The sequence below is a fragment of the Ranitomeya variabilis genome, chromosome 2, assembly GCF_051348905.1.
Source record: "Ranitomeya variabilis isolate aRanVar5 chromosome 2, aRanVar5.hap1, whole genome shotgun sequence".
Classification (NCBI taxonomy): Eukaryota; Metazoa; Chordata; class Amphibia; order Anura; family Dendrobatidae; genus Ranitomeya; species Ranitomeya variabilis.
Window position 1 is genome coordinate 469,278,375 of NC_135233.1, and position 23,206 is coordinate 469,301,580.

At 47.4% G+C, this 23,206-nt stretch overlaps 1 protein-coding gene across 4 annotated transcripts in view; it reads left to right on the forward strand.

Moving 5' to 3' along the window:
• DPF2 (double PHD fingers 2) overlaps window positions 1–23,206 on the forward strand; it is a 55,811-nt gene that overhangs the window by 10,821 nt on the left and 21,784 nt on the right. For all 4 annotated transcript variants that reach the window (XM_077287701.1, XM_077287703.1, XM_077287704.1 and 1 more), the window contains exons 2-4: window positions 1,322–1,482; window positions 6,011–6,118; window positions 19,345–19,505. In XM_077287701.1, coding sequence (XP_077143816.1) covers window positions 1,322–1,482; window positions 6,011–6,118; window positions 19,345–19,505 — 430 coding nt within the window. The remainder of the gene's footprint in view (window positions 1–1,321; window positions 1,483–6,010; window positions 6,119–19,344; window positions 19,506–23,206) is intronic.

Genomic DNA, 23,206 nt, shown 5'->3' on the forward strand with positions numbered 1-23,206 from the left:
GTCACTTGTAGGGGAGCTCCAATGTTTAGGCACACAGGGGCTCTCCAAACGCGACATGGTGTCCGCTAACGATTGGAGCTAATTTTCCATTCAAAAAGTCAAATGGCACGCCTCCCCTTTCCGAGCCTTGCCGTGCACCCAAACAGTGGTTTACCCCCACATGTGAGGTATTGGTGTACTCAGGAGAAATTGCCCAACAAAATTTAGGATCCATTTTATCCTGTTGCCCATGTGAAAATGAAAAAATTGAGGCTAAAATTTTTTTGTGAAAAAAAAAAGTACTTTTTCATTTTTACGGATCAATTTGTGAAGCACCTGGGGGTTTAAAGTGCTCACTATGCTTCTAGATAAGTTCCTTGGGGGGGTCTAGTTTCCAAAATGTGGTCACTTGTGGGGGAGCTCCAATGTTTAGGCACACGGGGGCTCTCCAAACGCGACATGGTGTCCGCTAAAGATTGGAGCCAATTTTTCATTCAAAAAGTCAAATGGCGCTCCTTCCCTTCCGAGCCCTGCCGTGCGCCCAAACAGTGGTTTACCCCCACATATGAGGTATCCGCGTACTCAGGACAAATTGGACAACAACGTCCGTGGTCCAGTTTCTCCTTTTACCCTTGAGAAAATAAAAAATTGTTGCTAAAAGATCATTTTTGTGACTAAAAAGTTAAATGTTCATTTTTTACTTCCATGTTGCTTCTGCTGCTGTGAAACACCTGAAGGGTTAATAAACTTCTTGAATGTGGTTTTGAGCACCTTGAGGGGTGCAGTTTTTAGAATGGTGTCACTTTTGGGTATTTTCAGCCATATAGAACCCTCAAACTGACTTCAAATGTGAGGTGGTCCCTAAAAAAAATGGTTTTGTAAATTTTGTTGTAAAAATGAGAAATCACTGGTCAAATTTTAACCCTTATAACTTCCTAGCAAAAAAAAAAATTTGTTTCCAAAATTGTGCTGATGTAAAGTAGACATGTGGGAAATGTTGTTTATTAACTATTTTGTGTCACATAACTCTCTGGTTTAACAGAATAAAAATTCAAAATGTGAAAATTGCGAAATTTTCAAAATTTTTGCCAAATTCCCGTTTTTTTTAAAAAATAAACTCAGAAATTATCGACCTAAATTTACCACTAACATGAAGCCCAATATGTCACGAAAAAACAATCTCAGAATCGCTAGGATCCGTTGAAGCGTTCCTGAGTTATTACCTCATAAAGGGACACTGGTCAGAATTGCAAAAAACGGCAAGGTCATGAAGGGGTTAAAGTGTGACTGTACCAGGCACTGCTGACTTATTATATTCAATATCTTTATTTGGTTTGCCTAGGATCGGGGAGCAGTACTATAAAGATGCCATGGAGCAGTGCCACAATTATAACGCTCGCTTATGTGCAGAGCGCAGCGTTCGTATGCCATTCTTGGATTCCCAGACGGGTGTAGCTCAGAGCAATTGTTATATATGGATGGAGAAGAGACACCGGGGCCCAGGTATGACACCAATATATTGTACTGTAAGTCATTGGCTAAGGTTGCTTAGGCTGGCATCCCACAGTGCAAGATCTGCCCGAAACCGAAGCCAAGCTCCTCTGCTTCCTCCAAAGAATGCATGAGATTGTGATAACTGTGAGTTGTTGGTGCAATCATCGCACAACTCTGCAGTAACACATGCAGTAGTGCAGCTTGTGATTACCACTTTACCTTCTCAACATTCATATACACACAGACAGATAGTAGGGGAGAAGATGGCTGCAGAATCCATCTACGGTACTTTGTTTGCTTTCTTACTGTGTGGACACAGGCAGCCACTACTTTTACTCTTTGTGACCACATTTTATTGTTATTATTATTATTATTATTTATTATTATAGCGCCATTTATTCCATGGCGCTTTACATGTGAGGAGGGGTATACTTAATAAAAACAAGTACAATAATCTTGAACAATACAAGTCACAACTGGTACGGGAGGAGAGAGGACCCTGCCCGCGAGGGCTCACAATCTAAAAAGGATGGGTGAGGATACAGTAGGTGAGGATAGAGCTGGTTGTGCAGCGGTTTGGTCAATCGGTGGTTACTGCAGGTTGTAGGCTTGTCGGAAGAGGTGGGTCTTCAGGTTCTTTTTGAAGGTTTCGATGGTAGGCGAGAGTCTGATGTTTTGTGGTAGAGAGTTCCAGAGTAGGGGTGATACGCGAGAGAAATCTTGTATGCGATTGTGGGAAGAGGAGATAAGAGGTGAGTAGAGAAGGAGATCTTGTGAGGATTGGAGGTTGCATGCAGGAAAGTACCGGGAGACGAGGTCACAGATGTATGGAGGAGACAGGTTGTGGATGGCTTTGTATGTCATGATTAGGGTCCCTTTCCACTTGCGAGGAAAACGGACGAGTGCAATCCGATAAAAAATCGGATTGCACTCGGACCAATGTTATTTAATAGGTGTCTTTTCATTTGCGATTTTTTTTCTCAGCCGAAATCGGACTGAGAAAAATCTTGATCGGCTGAGAAAAAAATCGCAGCATGCTGCGTATTGCTGCGATTCTCGGACGAGACTCGCCAATGCAAGTCAATGGGTGCGAGAAAAAAATCGCACAGCACTCGCACCATGCGAGTTCTGTCCGATTTTTATGCACCGGTATCCTTTGAAAAGCCGGTAATTCAGCGCGGTGTACAGTAAAATCACACTGACAGGTTAGAATAGAGTAGATATATACACATAGAATGTGTATATATACATATACACTCACCGGCCACTTTATTAGGTACACCATGCTAGTAACGGGTTGGACCCCCTTTTGCCTTCAGAACTGCCTCAATTCTTCGTGGCATAGATTCAACAAGGTGCTGGAAGCATTCCTCAGAGATTTTGGTCCATATTGACATGATGGCATCACACAGTTGCCGCAGATTTGTCGGCTGCACATCCCAAAGATGCTCCATACAAGGCAGGATGGATCCATGCTTTCATGTTGTTTACGCCAAATTCTGACCCTACCATCCGAATGTCGCAGCAGAAATCGAGACTCCTCAGACCAAGCAACGTTTTTCCAATCTTCTACTGTCCAATTTCGATGAGCTTGTACAAATTGTAGCCTCAGTTTCCTGTTCTTAGCTGAAAGGGGTGGTACCCGGTGTGGTCTTCTGCTGCTGTAGCCCATCTGCCTCAAAGTTCGACGCACTGTGCGTTCAAAGATGCTCTTAGGCCTACCTTGGTTGTAACGGGTGGCGATTTGAGTCACTGTTGCCTTTCTATCAGCTCGAACCAGTCTGCCCATTCTCCTCTGGCACCAACAAGGCATTTCCGCCCACAGAACTGCCGCTCACTGGATTTTTTTTCTTTTTCGGACCATTCTCTGTAAACCCTAGAGATGGTTGTGCGTGAAAATCCCAGTAGATCAGCAGTTTCTGAAATACTCAGACCAGCCCTTCTGGCACCAACAACCATGCCACGTTCAAAGGCACTCAAATCACCTTTCTTCCCCATACTGATGCTCGGTTTGAACTGCAGGAGATTGTCTTGACCATGTCTACATGCCTAAATGCACTGAGTTGCCGCCATGTGATTGGCTGATTAGAAATTAAGTGTTAACAAGAAGTTGGACAGGTGTACCTAATAAAGTGGCCGGTGAGTGTATATATGTCAGTGAGACACCTATATATGTATATTTAATGCAGCGCTAGATAGCATAAAAGCCACTAATTCAATTGCCGGCTTTTGCTCTCTCCTTCACAAACCCGACATGATATGAGACATGGTTTACATACAGTAAACCATCTCATATCCCCCTTTTTTTTTTTTTTTGCATATTCCACACTACTAATGTTAGTAGTGTGTATGTGCAAAATTTGGCCGCTGTAGCTGCTAAAATAAAGGGTTAAATGGCTGAAAATTGGCGTGGGCTCCCTCGCAATTTTCTCCGCCAGAGTGGTAAAGCCAGTGACTGAGGGCAGATATTAATAGCCTAGAGAGGGTCCATGGTTATTAGCCCCCCCCCCCCCCCCCCCCCCCCCGGCTACAAACATCTGCCCCCAGCCACCCCAGAAAAGGCACATCTGGAAGATGTGCCTATTCTGGCACTTGGCCACTCTCTTCCTCTCTCTCTTTACTGTATGTAAACCATGTCTCATATCATGTCGGGTTTGTGAAGGAGAGAGCAAAAGCCGGCAATTGAATTACTGGCTTTTATGCTATCTAGCGCTGCATTAAATATACATATATAGGTGTCTCACTGACATAGGTTAGAATAGATAGGTTAGAATAGATATATATATATATATATATATTCTAACCTATCAGTGTGATTTTACTGTACACAACACTGATTTGCCGGCTTTTCAAAGGACACCGGTGCGTACAAATCGGACAGTAATACGGATGTCATACGGATGATGCGATTACAAAAAAATGGATGATGCGATTAAAAATCGCATTGCACTCGCATGACAATCGCATGCGTTACATCCGTTTTTTCGGTCCAGATTACGGACCGTTTTTTCTCTCGCAAGTGGAAAGGGACCCTTAGGATTTTGTACTGGAGTTTCTGGGTAATGGGGAGCCAGTGCAGGGATTGACAGAGGGGAGAGGCCGGGGAATAGCGGGGGGACAGGTGGATTAGTCGGGCAGCAGAGTTTAGAATAGATTGGAGGGGTGCGAGAGTGTTAGAGGGGAGACCACAGAGCAGGAGGTTACAGTAGTCGAGGCGGGAGATGATGAGGGCATGGACTAGGGTTTTTGTAGATTCTTGGTTTAGGAATGTACGGATCCGTGAAATATTTTTGAGTTGGAGGCAGCAGGAAGTGGAAAGGGCTTGGATATGTGGTTTGAAGGAGAGATCAGTGTCAAGGATTACCCCAAGGCAGCGGGCTTGTGGGACTGGGGAGAGTGGGCAGCCGTTTACTGTAATGGATAGGTTCGTTGGGGAGGTCGTGTGAGATGGGGGAAAGACGATGAATTCTGTTTTGTCCATGTTATGTTTTAGAAATCTAGCGGAGAAGAAGGATGAAATAGCAGATAGACATTGAGGGATTCTGGTTAGTAGGGTGGTGATATCTGGTCCAGAGATGTAGATCTGTGTGTCGTCAGCATAGAGATAATACTGAAAGCCGTGGGATTCTATGAGCTGTCCCAGGCCAAAGGTGTAAATGGAGAAGAGCAGGGGCCCTTTCTCCTTTTTTCTCAATCCAAGACTATATGGAAGGAGAGAGAGAGATATCTCCCTATCTCTCCATAATTACAAATATCTGAGCAAAATGACTGCAATAAAAAATGTTCACCGCTTACCCAAATTTTGAAAGAAAAATACAACTAGAAATAGTCTTGGCGAAATACAAGGGTCCTGAAAATTGAGACACCTCCTCTAGCAGACACTATTGTGTGCTAGTGGATCCAGTGAGCTCATAGCATAATTATAAATTGGTACATGGGTAAAACTGCATTTCAGAGAAAAACATATAGCCACTGGGGAGCAAGCCATACTTTTGATTAGTCATACAACCTGGTCCCTGGCGGCTTCTCCCTGCCCGCTGACAGAGACTGGCAAGCCTCTGCCTATATGCACACGTAGCCAGAGGCTTGCCAGTCACTGTCAGTGAGCAGGGAGAAACCCGCGTGGCCCCGTCTGTATGACTAGTCACCCGCGTGGCTTGGTCCCCAGTAACTATTAATTGTATATTTGTTTTTTTTTTTTTTTCACTGAAACGACGCAGTGTTTGAAAGACAAATGTATATGGCTGATGCACGCTGCCCATGGTTTAGGCGACATGTAACAGCTGACAGGTTCTCATTAACAACTTGATTAGGGGCACATCACATTGCCATAGCTTTCCCTTTCCGGTTTTCTGGACTCAATTTTACCGGACATAATTTAAAATGAATCACAATCTACAGAAGTTTTTGATGCATCTGATGATATATTATCTGAGCTAAGTAACTAGTTGGATTGGCTATTTGTCTTACTCAGAGTTTACTTATTTATGTATAATCTTGATCTGTTACTTTTTTTTTTTTTTTTTTTTTCTTCTAGGCTCAGCACCAGGACAGCTGTATACATATCCATCTCGCCGCTGGCGCAAAAAGAGGAGGTCGCACCCTCCTGAAGACCCTAGGCTTTCTTTTCCCACTCTCAAGCCAGGTATTTTTATTTATTTTTTTATTTTTTTACTTCTCAATAATAGCTTTCCACTCTGTTTGTGGCTCTGTGCATACGATGTGGATTTTGCTGCGAATCCGCAGCAGTTTCCCATGAGTTTACAGTACAATGTAAACCGAAAACGCTGTGCCCATGCTGTGGTACAACCGCGCGGAAACGCAGCGGTTTACATTCCGCAGCATGTCAATTCTTTGTGCGGAATCCGCAGCTGTTTTACACCTGCTCCGTAATAGAAAACCGCAGGTATAAAACCGCAGTGGAATCCGCAGGAAAAACGCAGTGTTTTTGCCCTGCGGATTTATCAAATCCGCTGCGGAAAAATCCGCAGATGACCATTCTACGTGTGCACATACACTTAGGCTGGGGCTACCTGGTGACATGTCACATGAAGCAATCGAAAATCATGTGAGAAAAACATTTATGAAACTTGTCTCCGACTTGCTGGAGCGTGACTATTTTAAAGCTGTGATTTTTCTGTTAAAAAAATAAATAAAAGCAAAGTCTCATGTGCATTGCAGTCCGTGGCAAGTGAGTCACGACTTGTGACCAACTATGTGTTGCTGCTGTGGGAAGTAGCAGGTCGCAATGCGACTTCATAGGTAATTATTAGATGCAATGTCACACTGACTTGTGTCTCGTGATATGTTGCCGTGTAGCCTTGGCCTTGTGTGAATATTGGTTAAAGGGCTTGTCCAGGGGTGCCATTTCTGATGTGGAAGTGAGCGGCGCCAAACTTGTATGTGTGGTCTATTCACAAGCCTGACAATTTAGTTTTTAAATTGGCGGAGACAAAAATTATCTGCATTAAAGGTGCATACACAAGGAACTGTGTAGAAGGAGTTTGATGTTCCACAAACTGAGTTTGCAAAATTAATTTTCCCTTTTTTTTTTTTTTTTTTTTTTTTTAATCATCCTATAGCCATGATGAACCACATAGTAACACTAGTGCATCTCTTTAAAGGGAACCTGTCACCTGAAAAAATGCTATTAACCTGCAGATATGGTGTTAATCTGCAGGTTAGTAGCGTTGTGAATCGTGAACCTTCCCAGCACATAGACCCATGCTGCCGGGAGAAAATGAATTTTATTCCCCATCCCCCATAGCGTTCCGGCTTTAGTCATAAGGGAGGTACTGGAACAGGTTGTCATCGCTCTGTGTATAGAGAGGCGGCTGTAACCGCGCTCCCGGCACTGACTGATAGCCAGCCCTAATGCTGAGCTGCTGTCAGTCGCATGGGGTCTCCGTTACCACTGCCAGTCTCTATACACAGAGCGGTGACTGAAACCCGAATGCTGCAGTTGGGGTGGGGGGGATAAAGTAAATTTTTCTTTCAGCACACTGGGTGTAAGCACAGGGCAGGTTTACGCTATTAACCTGCAGATTAACCCAATATCTGCAGGTTAATAGCTTTTACTCTGTCGCCTCATTGGGGGACACAGGACCATGGGTGTTATGCTGCTGTCCACTAGGAGGCGACACTATGCATAATCTGAAAAAGATTAACTGTGGCTCCTCCTCTGCAGTATACACCCCTGGACGGCATCAGCCTTCTCCAGTTTTCGCTTAGTGTCGCATAGAAGGCACACCTAAGATTTTTTTACTCCGTTTTTTTCCGACAGATTACAGATGAAGAAAAGTGGGTCTCCTGTGAGACTCCCGGCATGGCTCCTTCCTCGGCCCCCTATTACGGGGTGCCTGGTTGAAGTAGAGATGGCTATTCCCCATGTTGCTCCTTCCCCAGTCCCTCGGGTGCTGGTTCGAAGTCGAGACCCCCCTCCTTCCCCAATTCCTTTTGGTTTCTGGGTTGAGGGCGAGGATAAAGGCCCCTGAAGGTGACAACAGCACCCTCCCTAATCCCCCTCTGGGGGTATTGGGTTGAGACGCCTCAGGTAAGGCCTGTACAGGCAGCACTCTGCAGCTCCCAGCAATGGGCCAGCACACTGCGCCTGCATCCAGGGACCCCAGCCCTGCTGCGGGCTCCTGTCGGGGCCGGGGGGAGTGCAGGTGCAGGCAGGCATGGCACATACAGACACAGGGCTCCCTGCGCCCCTGTCTCTGCGGCAGCACCTGCTCTATACTGCCTCAGGGGGACCCCTCACAGGGCCCCCCTCCCGCTTACAGCCCCACCGCTATCCTGCCTTTAAACCCGGGGGGGGGGGGGGGGGGGGGGATCGGGGGGTCCGGTTCAGATCCGAACCCCCCCCCCCCCGGACTTCCACGCCAGCCTGGAGCCTTTCTGGGCATCAGGTATCTAATTTAGGCCTCGGCTTCGGCCTAGCTGTAGCCGCCGCCCCCCCCAGCCCACCCCCCGGATGACAAATATGACACTCTACAGTGTCATAAAGGGGGTGGATCAAGACAGAAAGGGCACGTTTTTACACAGCTTTGCCGCCTTTTTCTAAGCTCTCCGCCCCCATCTCCCCCTGCCTCTTCTCCACGGCGGCCATTTCTACTGCAGCAAGGATTAACCCTGCATCTCCCGGTCACCAGGACCAGGCCAGCCAGTCTCCGGGGGGCACAAGATTGTGGATCTTCGGCCCTGGACCTAGGGGCATACTGGTGGGGTCAGATCACAGCTGGGTTGTTTTACTCGGCTGTGAATCCATATTACCTATAAGGCTCCCCTATAGGTTTCTCTACCCCTGTAAGGTACTTTGCATAGCAGCCCTTCTGCACTCTGTGCACTATGCCGGGCTCAAGGTCCAAGAGAACCAGGCAGGACTGCTATTATGCATTCTGTACAGTCTGCTGGACCGCTCTCCCCAGTGGCAGCACGTAACGCGCTGCCAGGACTGCATCCAGACTACTGCGTCAGAGCCCAAAGAAGCCCCTGCCAATGCCTTGGTGTCTAATGCCACGCCGGAATGGGTCACTCAGAGGTCGCAATCTATGACGCAGTCTATAGATAACCAAACCTCCACATTGCTTCAGGCTCTGCAGAGTCATGCCTCGGCTATGACCGCTACCCAGCAAAGGGAGAGCTTGACTCAGGAACAGAATGACCTGGCACATCCACGTCTAGGTCAGGACGCAAGCGGACCCATAGGTCAAGTCCATCTGCATAGTCCATAGCACACGGTCATCCCCTTCTAGGGAGAGACACCGTAGTTCCAAGTCATCTAGACCATCCCCTTCCAGGGGCAGACAATGCAGATCTCCGCAGTCCCCGACCAGAGAAGGCCTCCTCCCCAGCTCACCCAGCAGGGAACGCCTCAGTGATACACAGGATTCGGAGGGCATCTGTGACTCCGACTCAGACAGGGAAACGGAGGGGTCCCTGAACCCAATCCCCCCCTAGCAATACAGCGCTAGTCGAGGACATAATCTCTTCCATCCATCGGGTGCTGGACATTTCTAATCTGCCACCAGAGGATTTCCTTTGAAGGACCTCTGAAGCCGCCTAAGGTTTTCTCTAACCACCCAGAGTTTAAAGCGATCCTTATAGAGCAGCTCTCACAACCTGAGAAAAAATTTGCTAATCGCAAATAGCTGGAGGCAAGGTACCCTTTCCCACAGAAGGACACCAAGGAATGGACAGATCCACCCGAAGTGGACCCTCCCAGTCTCTAGACTAGCAGCACAGACTCCTTTCTCTGCCAGATAGCTCAACCCTCAGGGACGCAGCAGACCGGCAGTTAGAACGTATGGCTCGTTCAATTTTCGAGACGGCAGAGGCCTCCCTGGCTCCTGCGTTCGCTTCAGTTTGGGCTGCCAAGTCCATACTGGCTTGGACCAAAAATTTACAAGCTGGCCTCCAAGCATCTGCTCCTGAGCTGTCGGACCAAGCGGTTCAAATAGCAGTTGTAGCAGATTACATGCTTCATGCAGCTCTGTATTCAGCAAGGGGCGTAGCGAGGATAGCATCAAACGCCATCACGATTCGGCGTATCCTCTGGCTGCGGAATGGAAAGCGGACGCAGCCTCAAAGTCCCTCACGCACCTCCCGTATCTCAGTGGGTGACCTTTCTGTGAAAAGTTGGACACCATGATATCCAATGCCACCGGGGGGGGAAGAGTACCTCTCTCCCTCAACTGAAACCTATACGCACTTACAAGAAGTGTAACAAAACCGATTCCGATCCTTTCGGAACTCCTCGGGTTGGTCCGTCTCGCGTCCAGCACAAAATCGTAACCGTTCCCCACACAGAGACAACTCATGGTCGACGCAAAGGTCAGACAAGACCTGGCAGTTAAAAGCAGGCCAGTCAAAGCCCAAAGGAGGTAAACCTCAGATTTTTTTTCCTCCTCGTGACTCACGGACCCCGGAAGACATCCCACCGGTAGGTGGCCGACTTTGCTCTTCCAGCAAGTCTGGATGCCTACTACAGAAGACAGGTGGGTCAGAAAACTAGTGTCTTCCGGATACAAGATAGTGTTCAACATCCAACCCACCGAACCGAGTCTTCCGCTCTGTTCCCCCCAAAACCGCCAGCCAAGGCTCGTGCCTTCCACCAAGCGGTTCCCTCGCTTCTTCAAGCAGGAGTCATAGTACTGGTTCCCACGGCCGGGAGCTTCCGAGGGTTCTACTCCAATCTATTTGTAGTCCCCAAGAAAGGAGGCAGCGTACGGCCCATACTGGACCTAAAACAACTCAACAAATATGTACGGGTTCGTCACTTCCGCTGGAGTCCCCTTCGGTCCATCATTTGTGTCCATGGAACAGGGACAATATCTCGCCTTCATAGAAATACAAGACGCATACCTGCATATACCGATTGCAACTGCTCGTCAGAGTTTTCTCTGGTTCGCAATCGACCAGGACCACTACCAGTTCGTGGCTCTTCCGTTCGGACTCGCCACGGCTCCCAGAGTGTTTACCAAGGTCATGGCAGCCACCATGGACGTCCTGCACTCCAGAGGCATAGTAGTCGTTCCATACCTGGACAATCTACTCATCAAGGCTCCTACCTTCAAGGACTGCGAGCTCAGCGTCTCAATTACAATCAATACTGAGTCGCATGGGCTGGTTAGTCAACCTACAAAGGTCATCCCAACCCTGAGTCTGTCTCTGACCTTCCTGGGAATGCTATACAACACCTCCAGGGGTCTAGTGCTCTTTCCCAGGCACAAGGCACTGGCTCTCCGCCTAGGAGTTCGCATCCTCTTCCGCAAACCCCCTCGATCTCTCCGGTTTGCCATGAGTCCTCGGCAGGATGGGGGCAGCAATAGAAGCGGTCCCAATTTGGCCCAGTTTCACCTCAGGCCTCTCCAACTAGCCATTCTCATGTCCTGGGACAGGAATCCCTTTCTCGACAGGGAGTTCCGGCTAACGTCGTCAACCAAGAGGTCCCTGCACTGGTGGCTCAAGCCAACCTCACTAGCAAAGGGGAAATCCTTTCTCACAGGTCAGTGGAAGGTTCTGACCACCGATGCGAGCCTGACGGGTTGGGGTGCAGTGCACCTACACCACTGGGCACAGGGCAAGTGGTCCCCAGTGGAAGCGACCATGCCCATCAACATCCTGGGAATTCGTGCCATCCTCCTGGCATTGAGGGCCTTCCATCACTTACTGGCAGCCTCTCACATCAGAATACAATCGGACAATGCCACCACTGTGGCATATATGAATCACCAAGGGGGGACCCGCAGTACCCAGGCGATGCGAGAAGTGTCACATATCCACTGGGTGGAGGACACAGGCTCGGTTCTCTTGGCGGTCCACATTCCGGGTGTGGACAACTGGGAAGCAGACTTCCTCAGACGACAAGGAATAGATTCGGGAGAGTGGTCTCTCCATCCCGAAATTTTTCGTCAGATCTGCCATCGCTGGGGGACCCCAGATGTGGACCTAATGGCATCCCACTTCAATGCCAAGGTCTCCAACTTAATGGCCAGAACACACGATCCGCGGTCGCTCGGAGCAGACGCTCTGGTTCAGGACTGGACCCAGTTCCAGCCTCTGTACATTTTTCCACCTCTCCCCCTGTTATCCAGAGTGGTGAGGAAGATCAAGCAAGATGGAGTTCCAACCATCTTAATCGCACCGGTCTGGCCCAGACGTATATGGTACGCAGACGTCGTACAACTTTCAGCAGACGCCCCCTGGCGCCTCCCCGACCGCCCGGATCTTCTATCACAAGGCCCGTTCTACCACCAGAACTCAGGGGCTCTCAATTTGATGGCATGGCCCTTGAAACCTGTGTTCTAACCCAGGCAGGGCTCTCGACAGATGTCATTAGGACCATGATCAGGGCACGGAAGCCAGCTTCTGCCAAGATCTATGACCGTACCTGGAAAGTTCTCTTTACCTGGTGCGAATCTCGCGGCCAGACCCCATTCCCTTCTTCCCTCCCCGAACTACCTGTTTTTCTCTTCGCCACGACAGCACCCACTTGAGAGAGGGGATCCGCCCCTAGGAACAGGAAACCCTATGGAGAGATAAAAGGGGCGGTCCCCCTCGCTCCCACAGTTGGTTTCCTGTTCCTACGGGAGACGCGTGGAGAGAAGAGGATACCCAGCCTGGATGCCGCTTGCGCAGTTTACCTTTATGGGACGGCAAGGGCTCCAGAAGCTGGAAGCAGCGTCGGGGGTCCTATGGTAGCTTCCCCCCTCTGCTGGCAGGTACCGTGAGGCCAGGTCCGGGGAGTCGCCTGGCTCACGAAAATTCACCCAGCCGACCTGCAGGGACCGAAACGCTGGGGTAAGGTGATCCTGCGGCGCCATCTCGGATGGTGCGCAGGCAGCGTGGGTCCGATGTATTATCCCCCGGAAGCAGTACCGCAAACTTCCGGGGTGACTCAGGAGAGACGGCGCCTGCGCTGATGCTGGTGGCTGCGCAGGCGCATACAGAATGGCCGAGACCCGGATGTAGCAGTCACTTCCGGGTACGGCAGGAAGCAAGATGGCGGCCCCCATTAGAAAAGGACGCCGGCACTGATCCTCCGGCGTCCATCATGGCATCTCCACAGGACCCAGCGATGGCTTCATCCGAAGTCACCGCTATTACACCTGTCAGCCGCACAAGCAGCAGCCGCAGGTCTTCTTCTAAAAGCGCCAGAGAAAAAAAGTCGGGCCGGTCAGTTCCATCTGTGCCTCCGTCTCCTCCTCATCAGCCGGTATTGTAAAAAAACAACCTCACTGGGTGAGTGTGTGTCTGTGCCCTTTTACGCTGATTACACTTCCCCTCTTTGTCTATATTTCCTAGGCAAAAAGAACGGGGAAAACAAAACACATACAATGTGCGTTATGCTCTCAGCCGCTCCCTGATAATTATTTAAAGAAACTGTGCCAACCTTGCATCGAATCCACCTTACGTGAGGAATCTTCAGTAAGGTCGGAAGATATTAGGAGTATGATTAGAGAAGAATTGCGGGCCTTCCAAAGCTCGGAAAAAATTCCCGAGAGTAGGAGAAAATATAATTCCCCTAGGTCTGAACAGTCCTCTGATATTGAAGATTCGGATGGTTCCCAAAAGATCATTTCCTCAGATGATGAGAGAGATACATGCTTTCCCACAGATAGTATCGATAATTTAGTAAGATCAGTTTGTAACACCATGGGTATTGAGGAAACAAAAACCCCTAAAACTCCACAGGACGTGATGTTTGCAGGCCTGTCAGAGAAGAAAAAACCTTCTTTTCCTGTGATTCCAGCAATAAAGAATGTAGTTAAAAAGGAGTGGGAAAGCCAGGGACAAAGAGGATTACCGTCTTCATCAAAAAGACGCTATCCCTTTAACGATGAAGATTTCTCCATATGGTTAAAAGCCCCGAAGGTGGATGCAGCAGTGGCCTCCACTTCTAGAAAATCTTTATTACCCGTGGAAGATTCCGGTTCCTTGCAAGACCCGCTTGACCGGAAGGCCGATACCCTCCTAAAGAGGGCATGGGAATCCTGTACTGGAGCCTTCAGGCCGGCTATATCAGCCACATGCACTGCCAGGTCCATGTTGGTCTGGTTGAACGATTTAGAAGAAGGATTAAAAAGCGGCCTTTCCCGAGATAGATTAATCTCTTCCTTGCCGTTAATTAGAGGAGCTACAGCCTTTTTAGCGGATTCCTCAGCTGATTCCATACGGCTAGCGGCCAAATCGGCAGGTCTGACTAACGCGGCTCGTCGAGCCTTATGGCTAAAGGGGTGGAAAGGAGATCCCCAAACAAAGTCTAAGTTATGCGGTCTTCCCTGCCAGGGTGAGTACCTATTCGGTACTAAATTAGACGAAATATTAACTAAAGCAGGTGAGAGGAAGAAGGGGTTCCCCAATAACACTTATCTTCCATCCTACAGGAGAGCGTTCCGAAAGCCCATGTTTAATAGGAAAAAGGACTATAAAAACCAAGACCGCTGGGCTAATAAAGACTTTAAACAGAAAGGAGCGTTCTTCGGAAAGCGTCCATTTAAGCCTGAGGATAAACCCCGTTAGGACAGATCTACCCGTTGGTGGTAGGTTGTCTTTCTTTTCGTCACAATGGCTGACAATAACTTCTAATCCGTGGGCAACTAGCCTCATTTCTACGGGTCTAAAATTAAAATTTGCCCGAGTCCCTCCGGACTCATTTCTATTGACTTCCTTAAGGTCTCAATCACAACAAGAGGCCTTGGAACAAGAAATAATAAATCTCCTGTCCAAAGGGGTACTAGTGGAAGTCCCTTTTCATCAAAGAGGAAGAGGTTTTTATTCCCCTTTATTTTTGATTCCGAAACCAGACGGATCGTTTAGAACAAAAATTAACCTGAAAAGACTAAACGTCTTTCTAGAGAACCAAACCTTTAAAATGGAATCTATACGATCAACTATTAAGCTTCTGTTTCCCCATTGCTTTATGGCAGTGCTTGACCTTAAAGATGCGTATTATCATCTACCAATCTTCATTGAGCATCAGCAATATCTTCGGGTGGCAGTTATGATGGGAGGTCAAGTAAGGCATTATCAATATACAGCAATGCCCTTTTGGACTGTCGATAGCCCCGAGAGTCTTCACAAAATTAATGTCGGAAGTAATGTCATACTTGAGATTAAAAGACACACTTGTAATACCATATTTAGATGACCTTTTGATAGTGGGTAACTCCTTTTCCCAATGCCATCAGCGAGTACTTGATACAATTTCATCCCTGCAGGAATTAGGGTGGTTAGTAAACTGGGAAAAATCCAGATTATCCCCCACAACTCGACAAACATTCCTAGGCCTTATTCTAGACTCTACAAGTCAGAGGTGCTTTCTTCCTGACTCTAAACAAATAGCAATCATAAACAAAGTACAATCGGTGATTAATAACCCCCTAATTTCCCTAAGAGAAGGGATGTCCCTTCTGGGTTCTTTCACATCGTGTATCCCAGCTGTCCCATGGGCTCAATACCATAGTAGAAAATTACAGTACAACATTCTGCAACAAGAAGAGAGGTTACAAGGCCAATTAGATAGCAGATTATCTTTACCAACAGACGTGTTAAATTCCCTTACCTGGTGGTTAGATCACAATCATTTTACCAGTGGGGTTCCCTGGGTGATTAAACCTTCAAAAACAATCTTTACCGATGCCAGTCCTAGTGGTTGGGGAGCACACTTAGGAGATCAAATAGCTCAAGGTCTGTGGTCTCTTGAAGAATCGAACGATTCTTCTAATAAAAAAGAACTGAAGGCTATCTATTATGCCATATGTAAATTTCTTCCACAGCTACACGGAAAGCATACAAGAATCCTTTCAGACAACATGACAGCGGTGGCATACTTAAATCACCAAGGGGGAACGAGATCAGAAGCTCTCATGTTTATAGCTGGCAACATTCTATCCATAGCAGAGGAACACCTTCTATCCTTGTCAGCACTGCACGTAAGAGGAGTCGACAATCCAAGAGCGGATTTCCTCAGCCGCCACACTCTTCGCCAAGGAGAGTGGGTTCTCAGCCGACGTATCTTTTTAATGATAGTCAAAAAATGGGGCACTCCCGAGATAGACCTTTTTGCGACGAGACGCAACAGACAAGTCAAAAGGTTCGCTTCATTGTTCCGATCCGACAATCCAGATATCTTCGATGCTCTGCAAGTCCCATGGACATTCCAGAAAGCATATGCCTTTCCCCCTCTAATACTTCTTCCAACGGTAATCAGGAAGATAAGGGAAGACAGAGCTCATGTGATCTTAATAGCTCCATTTTGGCCCAAGAGGCCATGGTTTTCCTGGCTGAGAGCCATGTCAATCTCAGACCCATGGATCCTTCCGGAGGATCAGGATCTTCTCTCTCAAGGCCCCTTCAACCACCCTCAGGTGAAGGGTCTGCGGTTGACAGCCTGGCATTTGAGAGGCAGCTGCTAAAAATGAGAGGGTTCTCTAACAAAGTAATTGACACTCTGCTACTGAGTAGGAAGAAATCCACCACATCCATTTATGTGAGTGTGTGGAAAAAAATTTTAAACCTCTACCCAACAGCACTATCAAACAAAATTCATATCCCTATGATTCTAGAATTTCTTCAAAAAGGACGCGATTTAGGTCTGGCAGTCAGTACCTTAAAAGTACACATTTCTGCGCTTGGTGCTTTATATGGTCACGATATTGCAGGTGACAGGTGGGTAGCTAGATTTATCGCAGCTTGCCAAAGATCAGAAATAGTCCAAATTCCCCATGTACCACCTTGGGATGTTAATTTGGTCCTCGAAGCTCTAACAGACCACCCCTTTGAGCCACTACATTCAGCTCACATAAAACATGTCTCCATCAAGACAGCTCTCCTTGTTGCTTTGGTGTCAGCTAGAAGAGTAAGTGACATACAGGCATTATCGATAGATCCACCATTTATGTCTGTATATCCAGATAGAATTGTCCTGAAAACAGACCCTTCCTACTTGCCCAAAGTATGTACTAAATTCCATAGGTCACAGGAAATTTTTCTTCCCTCCTTCTATGATAACCCTACGAATCAGGAAGAACAAAAATACCACACATTAGATGTGAGGAGAGCCATATTAGCCTATTTAGACAGAACTAGCACCTGGAGGAAGAGCAGGGCTCTCTTTATTTCCTTCCAGGGCCATAGGAAAGGAGATGGAATCACGAAGGGTACTTTATCTCGGTGGATTCGGGATGCAATATGTCTGGCCTATTCATCCAAAGGGGAGAACCCGCCTGAGACTGTAAAAGCACATTCCACTCGGGCGATAGCATCATCCTGGGCCGAGCGTGCGGAAGTTCCAATAGAACTGATATGTAAGGCCACAACCTGGGCTTCTCCTACTACATTCTATAATCACTATAGATTGGACTTGTCTTCCTCATCTGACCTGTCCTTTGGTAGATCAGTTCTTAACACTGTGATCCCTCCCAAATGACTATCTCTGAAAGTCTCTCAAGTGGGTGCTGTCGTGGCGAAGAGAAAACACCGGATTACGTACCTGTAATGCTCTTTTATAGAGCCACGACAGCACCCCTTCACTTCCCACCCTATTAAGTTATTTTTATAAAAGCACGATTAAGGGTGATTTGGTTCTTATAGTTAGCCATACTAAATTAACTAATGATAATTGATGAAATCATATTGCCTACTAAATCTGGTGGGCGGTTCCTCGCAATCTCTGTAACCCAACTGTGGGAGCGAGGGGGACCGCCCCTTTTATCTCTCCATAGGGTTTCCTGTTCCTAGGGGCGGATCCCCTCTCTCAAGTGGGTGCTGTCGTGGCTCTATAAAAGAGCATTACCGGTATGTAATCCGGTGTTTTTTTCTCCAATCGGGTCTGGAGGCCAGGCTGTCCCTGGGCTCGCCTAAGATCCAGGTGTCAGCCCTCTGTGTTTTTTTTGTTTTGTTTTTTCAAAGGAGCATTCCTACCAAGCTGCGAGTAAGGACTTTTCTTCAGGGGGTTTCCCGATTGGTTCCCCCCTACAGACGACCACTAGAAACGTGGGACCTCAACCTGGTCCTGACAGCATTGCAGGAACCACCTTTCGAACCCCTTAAAGAGGTCCCGCTCTGCCTTCTCTCCCAGAAGGTGTTTTTTTCCTGGTGGCAATCACCTCGCTACTCAGGGTGTCTGAACTGACAGCACTCTCCTGCAAACGGCCCTTCCTGGCTTTTCACCAGGACAAGGTAGTTCTCCGTACGGTCCCATCCTTCCTTCCGAAGGTTGTGTCCAACTTCCACCTCAATGAGGAAATTTCTCTGCCTTCCCTTTGTCCGGTCCCGGTTCATAGAGTGGAGAAGGCTCTGCATACGCTTGACCTTGTCAGGGCATTGCGTATATATGTGTCTAGGACTGCGTCCTTCCGGAGGTCTGATCCCTTTTCCTTCTTCCGGAAGGCGGCCGCAAGGGTCTCCCAGCTTCTAAAGCTACCCTTGCCAGGAAGATCACATCCACCATACAAGAGGCCTACCGCCTTAAGAATTCTCCTCTTCCAGCCGGTATTACGGCGCACACTACATGGGCGGTAGGGGCCTCCTGGGCCATTCGGCTCCAGGCTTCGGCACAAGAAGTGTGTAAGGCGGCCACTTGGACTAGCCCACACTCTTTTGCTAAACACTACAGGGTTCATACCCAGTCCTCAGCGGAAGCAAGCCTGGGTAGATGTGTTCTTCAGGCAGCGGTGCCCCAAGTATAGGGGCCTGTCTGCACAATATTCGTCCATTGCTTCCCACCCAGGGACTGCTTTAGGACGTCCCATGGTCCTTTGTCCCCCAATGAGGTGACAGATTAAAGGAGATTTTTGTGTACTCACCGTAAAATCTTTCTCTTAGCCACCCTGTTGCCCTTTGCGGGCCGTTGCTACTGTTGAGTTCTCATATTGTTTTTTGAGCTCGTACATAGTGGCCTTCTTATAGGCACGTCTGTCTTTCATGTTATGTTCCTCCTACTGCTTTTGCACAAAACTGGAGAAGGCTGATGCCGTCCAGGGGTGTATACTGCAGAGGAGGAGCCACGGTTAATCTTTTTCAGATTATGCATAGTGTCGCCTCCTAGTGGATAGCAGCATAACACCCATGGTCCTGTGTCCGCCAATTAGAGGCTAAGAGAAAGAGATTTTACGGTGAGTACACAAAAATCTCGTGTTTTTGTGTGTTTTTTTTCAGGTGACAGATTCCCTTTAAGGATATTGCATGGCTATATATGATTGAAATGGTGAAGACCTGTATAACTCATGGTTCACTGATCATTCAAATTATTGTTGGGGTACAAAGATGCATCCAAATAGACAAGCTGTATAATTATATTACAAGACCACAATATATATTGCAATTTTTATATATATTTTTTTTTGTTTGTTTCCCGGGTACTAGATCCTGAGCAGCTTTTGAAGAAAGAAGGCTTTCCGCCACAAGATGGCAGTAGCTTAGAAGCTCTTCTGAGATCGGACCCTATTGAGAAGAGAATTATTCCTGACCCTCGCGATGACGACAGCCTCACAGAATTCCCTCCTGTTGCCAGCCGAGCACGGAAGGTACAGGCCTACAACGGGAGGCAGCGTTACATAGCGAGCGGCGTTATCACGGTAAAGTCAGGGAGGTGACAGTGACGTTTAGAGATGCAAGATGCATTATAATACCATTGTCTGTGAGCAGTCCTCTTAACTTGTCTATGATGTTAGGATTTCATTACTGATTATTCCTAACTAGATGGTGGCCCGATTGTAACGCGTCGGGTATTCTAGAATATGTATGCGTAGTGTATAGCACAGGCCACGTAGTACATTGCGCAGCCCACGCAGTACATTGCGCAGACCATGCAGTACATTGCGCAGAGCACGCAGTACATTGCGCAGCCCACATAGTATATTGCGCAGCCCACGTAGTAAATTGCGCAGCCCATGTATATTGCCCAGCTCACGTAGTATATTGCGCAGCCCACGTAGTATATTGCGCAGCCCACGTAGTATATTGCCCAGCGCACGGAGTATATTGCACAGCCCATGTAGTATGTTGCCCAGCCCACGCAGTATATAGCAATGTGGGCATCTTATCCCTGTTAAAAAAATAAATAAATAAAAAAAAAATAGAGTTATATACTCACCTTCCGGAGCTCCTGGATCCAAGCGAGGGCTTTACCGACGCGAGGCCTTTACCGACGCTCGTCGCGCGCTCCGGTCCCAGGAGTGCATTGCGGTCTCGCGAGATGATGACGTAGCGATCTCGCGAGACCGCTACGTCATCATCTCGCGAAATCGCAGCATGGAGCGGTCACCGGAGCGTCGGGCAAGCGTGTTGTCGATCAAGGGGCTGACGGACGGTGAGTATATAACGATTTTTTTTTATTATTATTTTTTGTATAAATCAGGTTTATTGAAGCAAATAAACAATACAAACAATGGTACAGTGCTGAAACAATTGTTAAACTCAACAGGGTACAACCCGTAGATCGCACCAAAGAAGAAAGTCTCAGCAAATATTAAATGAAGTTGGCCACAGCCAACGATAAAACTTTCAAGTTAGCAGTGATACTTTTCATAGTTGAAACATATAAACAGCATCAAAGGTAATCGAACATTACTAGCTATAATAAGTATAATAGTAATATTAGTATAAAATGTCACTAAAAATAAGAAGTAAGCAGAGGTAGAAAGAAGTAAAGAAACAGAACGAGGAGGAAAGAAAGAAGAGAAAGAGAGAGAGAAAGAAGAAAAAAAAAAAAAAGAGGGGGGGGGGGGGGAAGGAAAGCGGGTGAAGGTAAGAGGGTACGCTAGGTATGAGGAATGCGGTATCCCTCCCGGGCCGACCCCAGGCCCCATGTAGTGGAGAGAAAAACATTAAGTCACCAACATTGGCTTTAGGCCACGACAGCAGGCCAGAGGATAGGGGCAACAGCCATTACGCGAGCGCTCCCAAATCGGCTCCAGATATGGATTAGGACCTGGACAACCAAATGTCCAACTCCGGGGTCTCCCTGAATACAATCCATGAAGCCCAAGTGTTAAAAAATTTCGCCGAATCCCCTATAGATTCACTTATCAATTGTTCCATTCTGTAAATGTTGTTAAGCTCCGCAACAAAATCGGAGCCTGAGGGGTAACGATCCTGCTTCCAGTATCTAGGAATCAAATTCCTGGCAGCCGTAAGAAAATGTCTGAGAAGACTCCTCTTAAAACCAGATATCGACATGTCACACAGAGACAAGAGGGCTAGTTCCACTGTGGGTTGTATTTTGCGAAAGGATAATTTGTTATGGAGATCGAAAACTAGCATCCAGAATTTCTTTATGGGTGGACATTCCCACCAGATATGGACATAAGTCCCTTTTTCTGATGTGCATCTCCAACAAATATCCGGTATCACCGGGAACATAGTGTGTACCCGGCAGGGGCATCTATACCACCTCGACAGAACCTTATAACTCCTCTCCTGTGACACAGCCGACAGCGAAGTCCTAAAGGTGAACAGCAATATCTTGTCCCTTTCCTCTTGGGACAAAGAAATCCCCAAGTCACTCTCCCATCTTGAGAAAAACATTGGGAAGTCATGTGTTGGAGTCTGACTCTCCTGGAAAATATTATATAAGAGGGACACCTTATGAGACGGGGGCTCCTCAGCGAGACAAATTTTCTCGAAAGGGCTTAACACCCCCATGGACTTATTAAGTTTAAATGATGTGCCTATGAAGCTCTTTAGCTGTTCGTAAAAGAACCATGAGCCCTCAGGAGGTTCCCTCCCCTGGTAAATTTCGTGTAGGGACTTAATACCTGTCTGATTTATGAAGTCAAATATAATGGGTCTTGAAGCTCTATTTTTACTCAGGAAATTTTCCCTGCGGGGAAGTGAGGATTGTCGTAAATTGGGGTTAGTGGACCCGGGGCTGTAGAGGTTATAGTATTTCTGCCACTCTGTCGTACAAGTAGAAGCATGTTCCTAGTCATGAATGGAAGGTTCGACCTCTCCCCCCCCCCCCCCCTCCCGTGTTCCATAGTATCGTCTGAGGATCCCCGCCAACGAGATCACCCTCCAGGCCCACCCATTTCTTGTTGTTACTGCTGTGGTATAAGTCTAAAATGCAAGAACCTAATGAGGCACGACTATATACTAGGAAGTCTGGTAGGCCAATTCCCCCCCTCCTCTTGGACCTGCTTAATACAAAATGTGATATTGATCTAGCATGAGACCAGACCAATCGAATGACCGCTTTCTTGAGTCGCGAGAAGGACGCGGGAAGATATAACGGGATTGTCTGGAAATAATATAAAAGGCGAGGCAATAAGTCCATTTTAATTACATTAACTCTACCAAACCAAGACAGTTGAAGTTTATGCCATTTCTCTAAGTCCAGCTCCGCTTTTTGCAACGCCTTTTTAAAGTTTGCATCGTACAAACCAGTTGTTTTGGCTGTTATTCTGATCCCCAGATATGGAAGTGAATCGGAGCGCCATCCAAACGGGAAAGAGGCTCGCAGCCCACTCACCTCAGATGGTGGTAGGGATATGTTTAAGGCCATGGATTTATGGGAATTAATTTTGAAATTGCTTAGGTGACCGAATTTCGATAATTCTAAAATGATATTAGGTATGCTAGTTATGGGGGAGGTAACATATAAGAGGATATCATCGGCAAAAAGCGCCAACTTGTGTTCCTCTGATCTTAATTTAACTCCTCTTATGGAGGGGTTATTGCATATGGCGGTGGCCAGGTATTCCATTGCCAGGATATATAGGAGAGGGGAAAGCGGGCACCCCTGCCTTGTACCATTCCGTATCTCGAACATGTCTGAAAGGGTGCCATTCACCTTCACCTGGGCGTTAGGGGAGGTATATAAGGCCTTTATTCTATGCATCATGTTTTCTCCCAGACCAATCCCTGCCAGGGCCCGGATCAAAAACTCCCAGTGTACCCTGTCGAAGGCCTTCTCCGCATCGATCGACAGGATACACATGGGATCACCCCCCTCCCGTCCCGCCCTGTCTATTAAAGAGATGGTCCTAATGGTATTATCACGCGCCTCCCTACCAGGGACAAAACCAACCTGGTCTTGGTTTATCACGTTTGGAAGGAGAGGGCTCAATCTATTCGCAATCATTTTAGCGTAGATTTTAATGTCTAAATTTATAAGAGATATTGGACGATAATTATTACGTAACGAGGGGTCTTTATCTGGTTTTGGTATGACCGTGATATGAGCGGCCAAAGCCTGAGGGGGAAAGGAACCACCCGAGGAGACCGA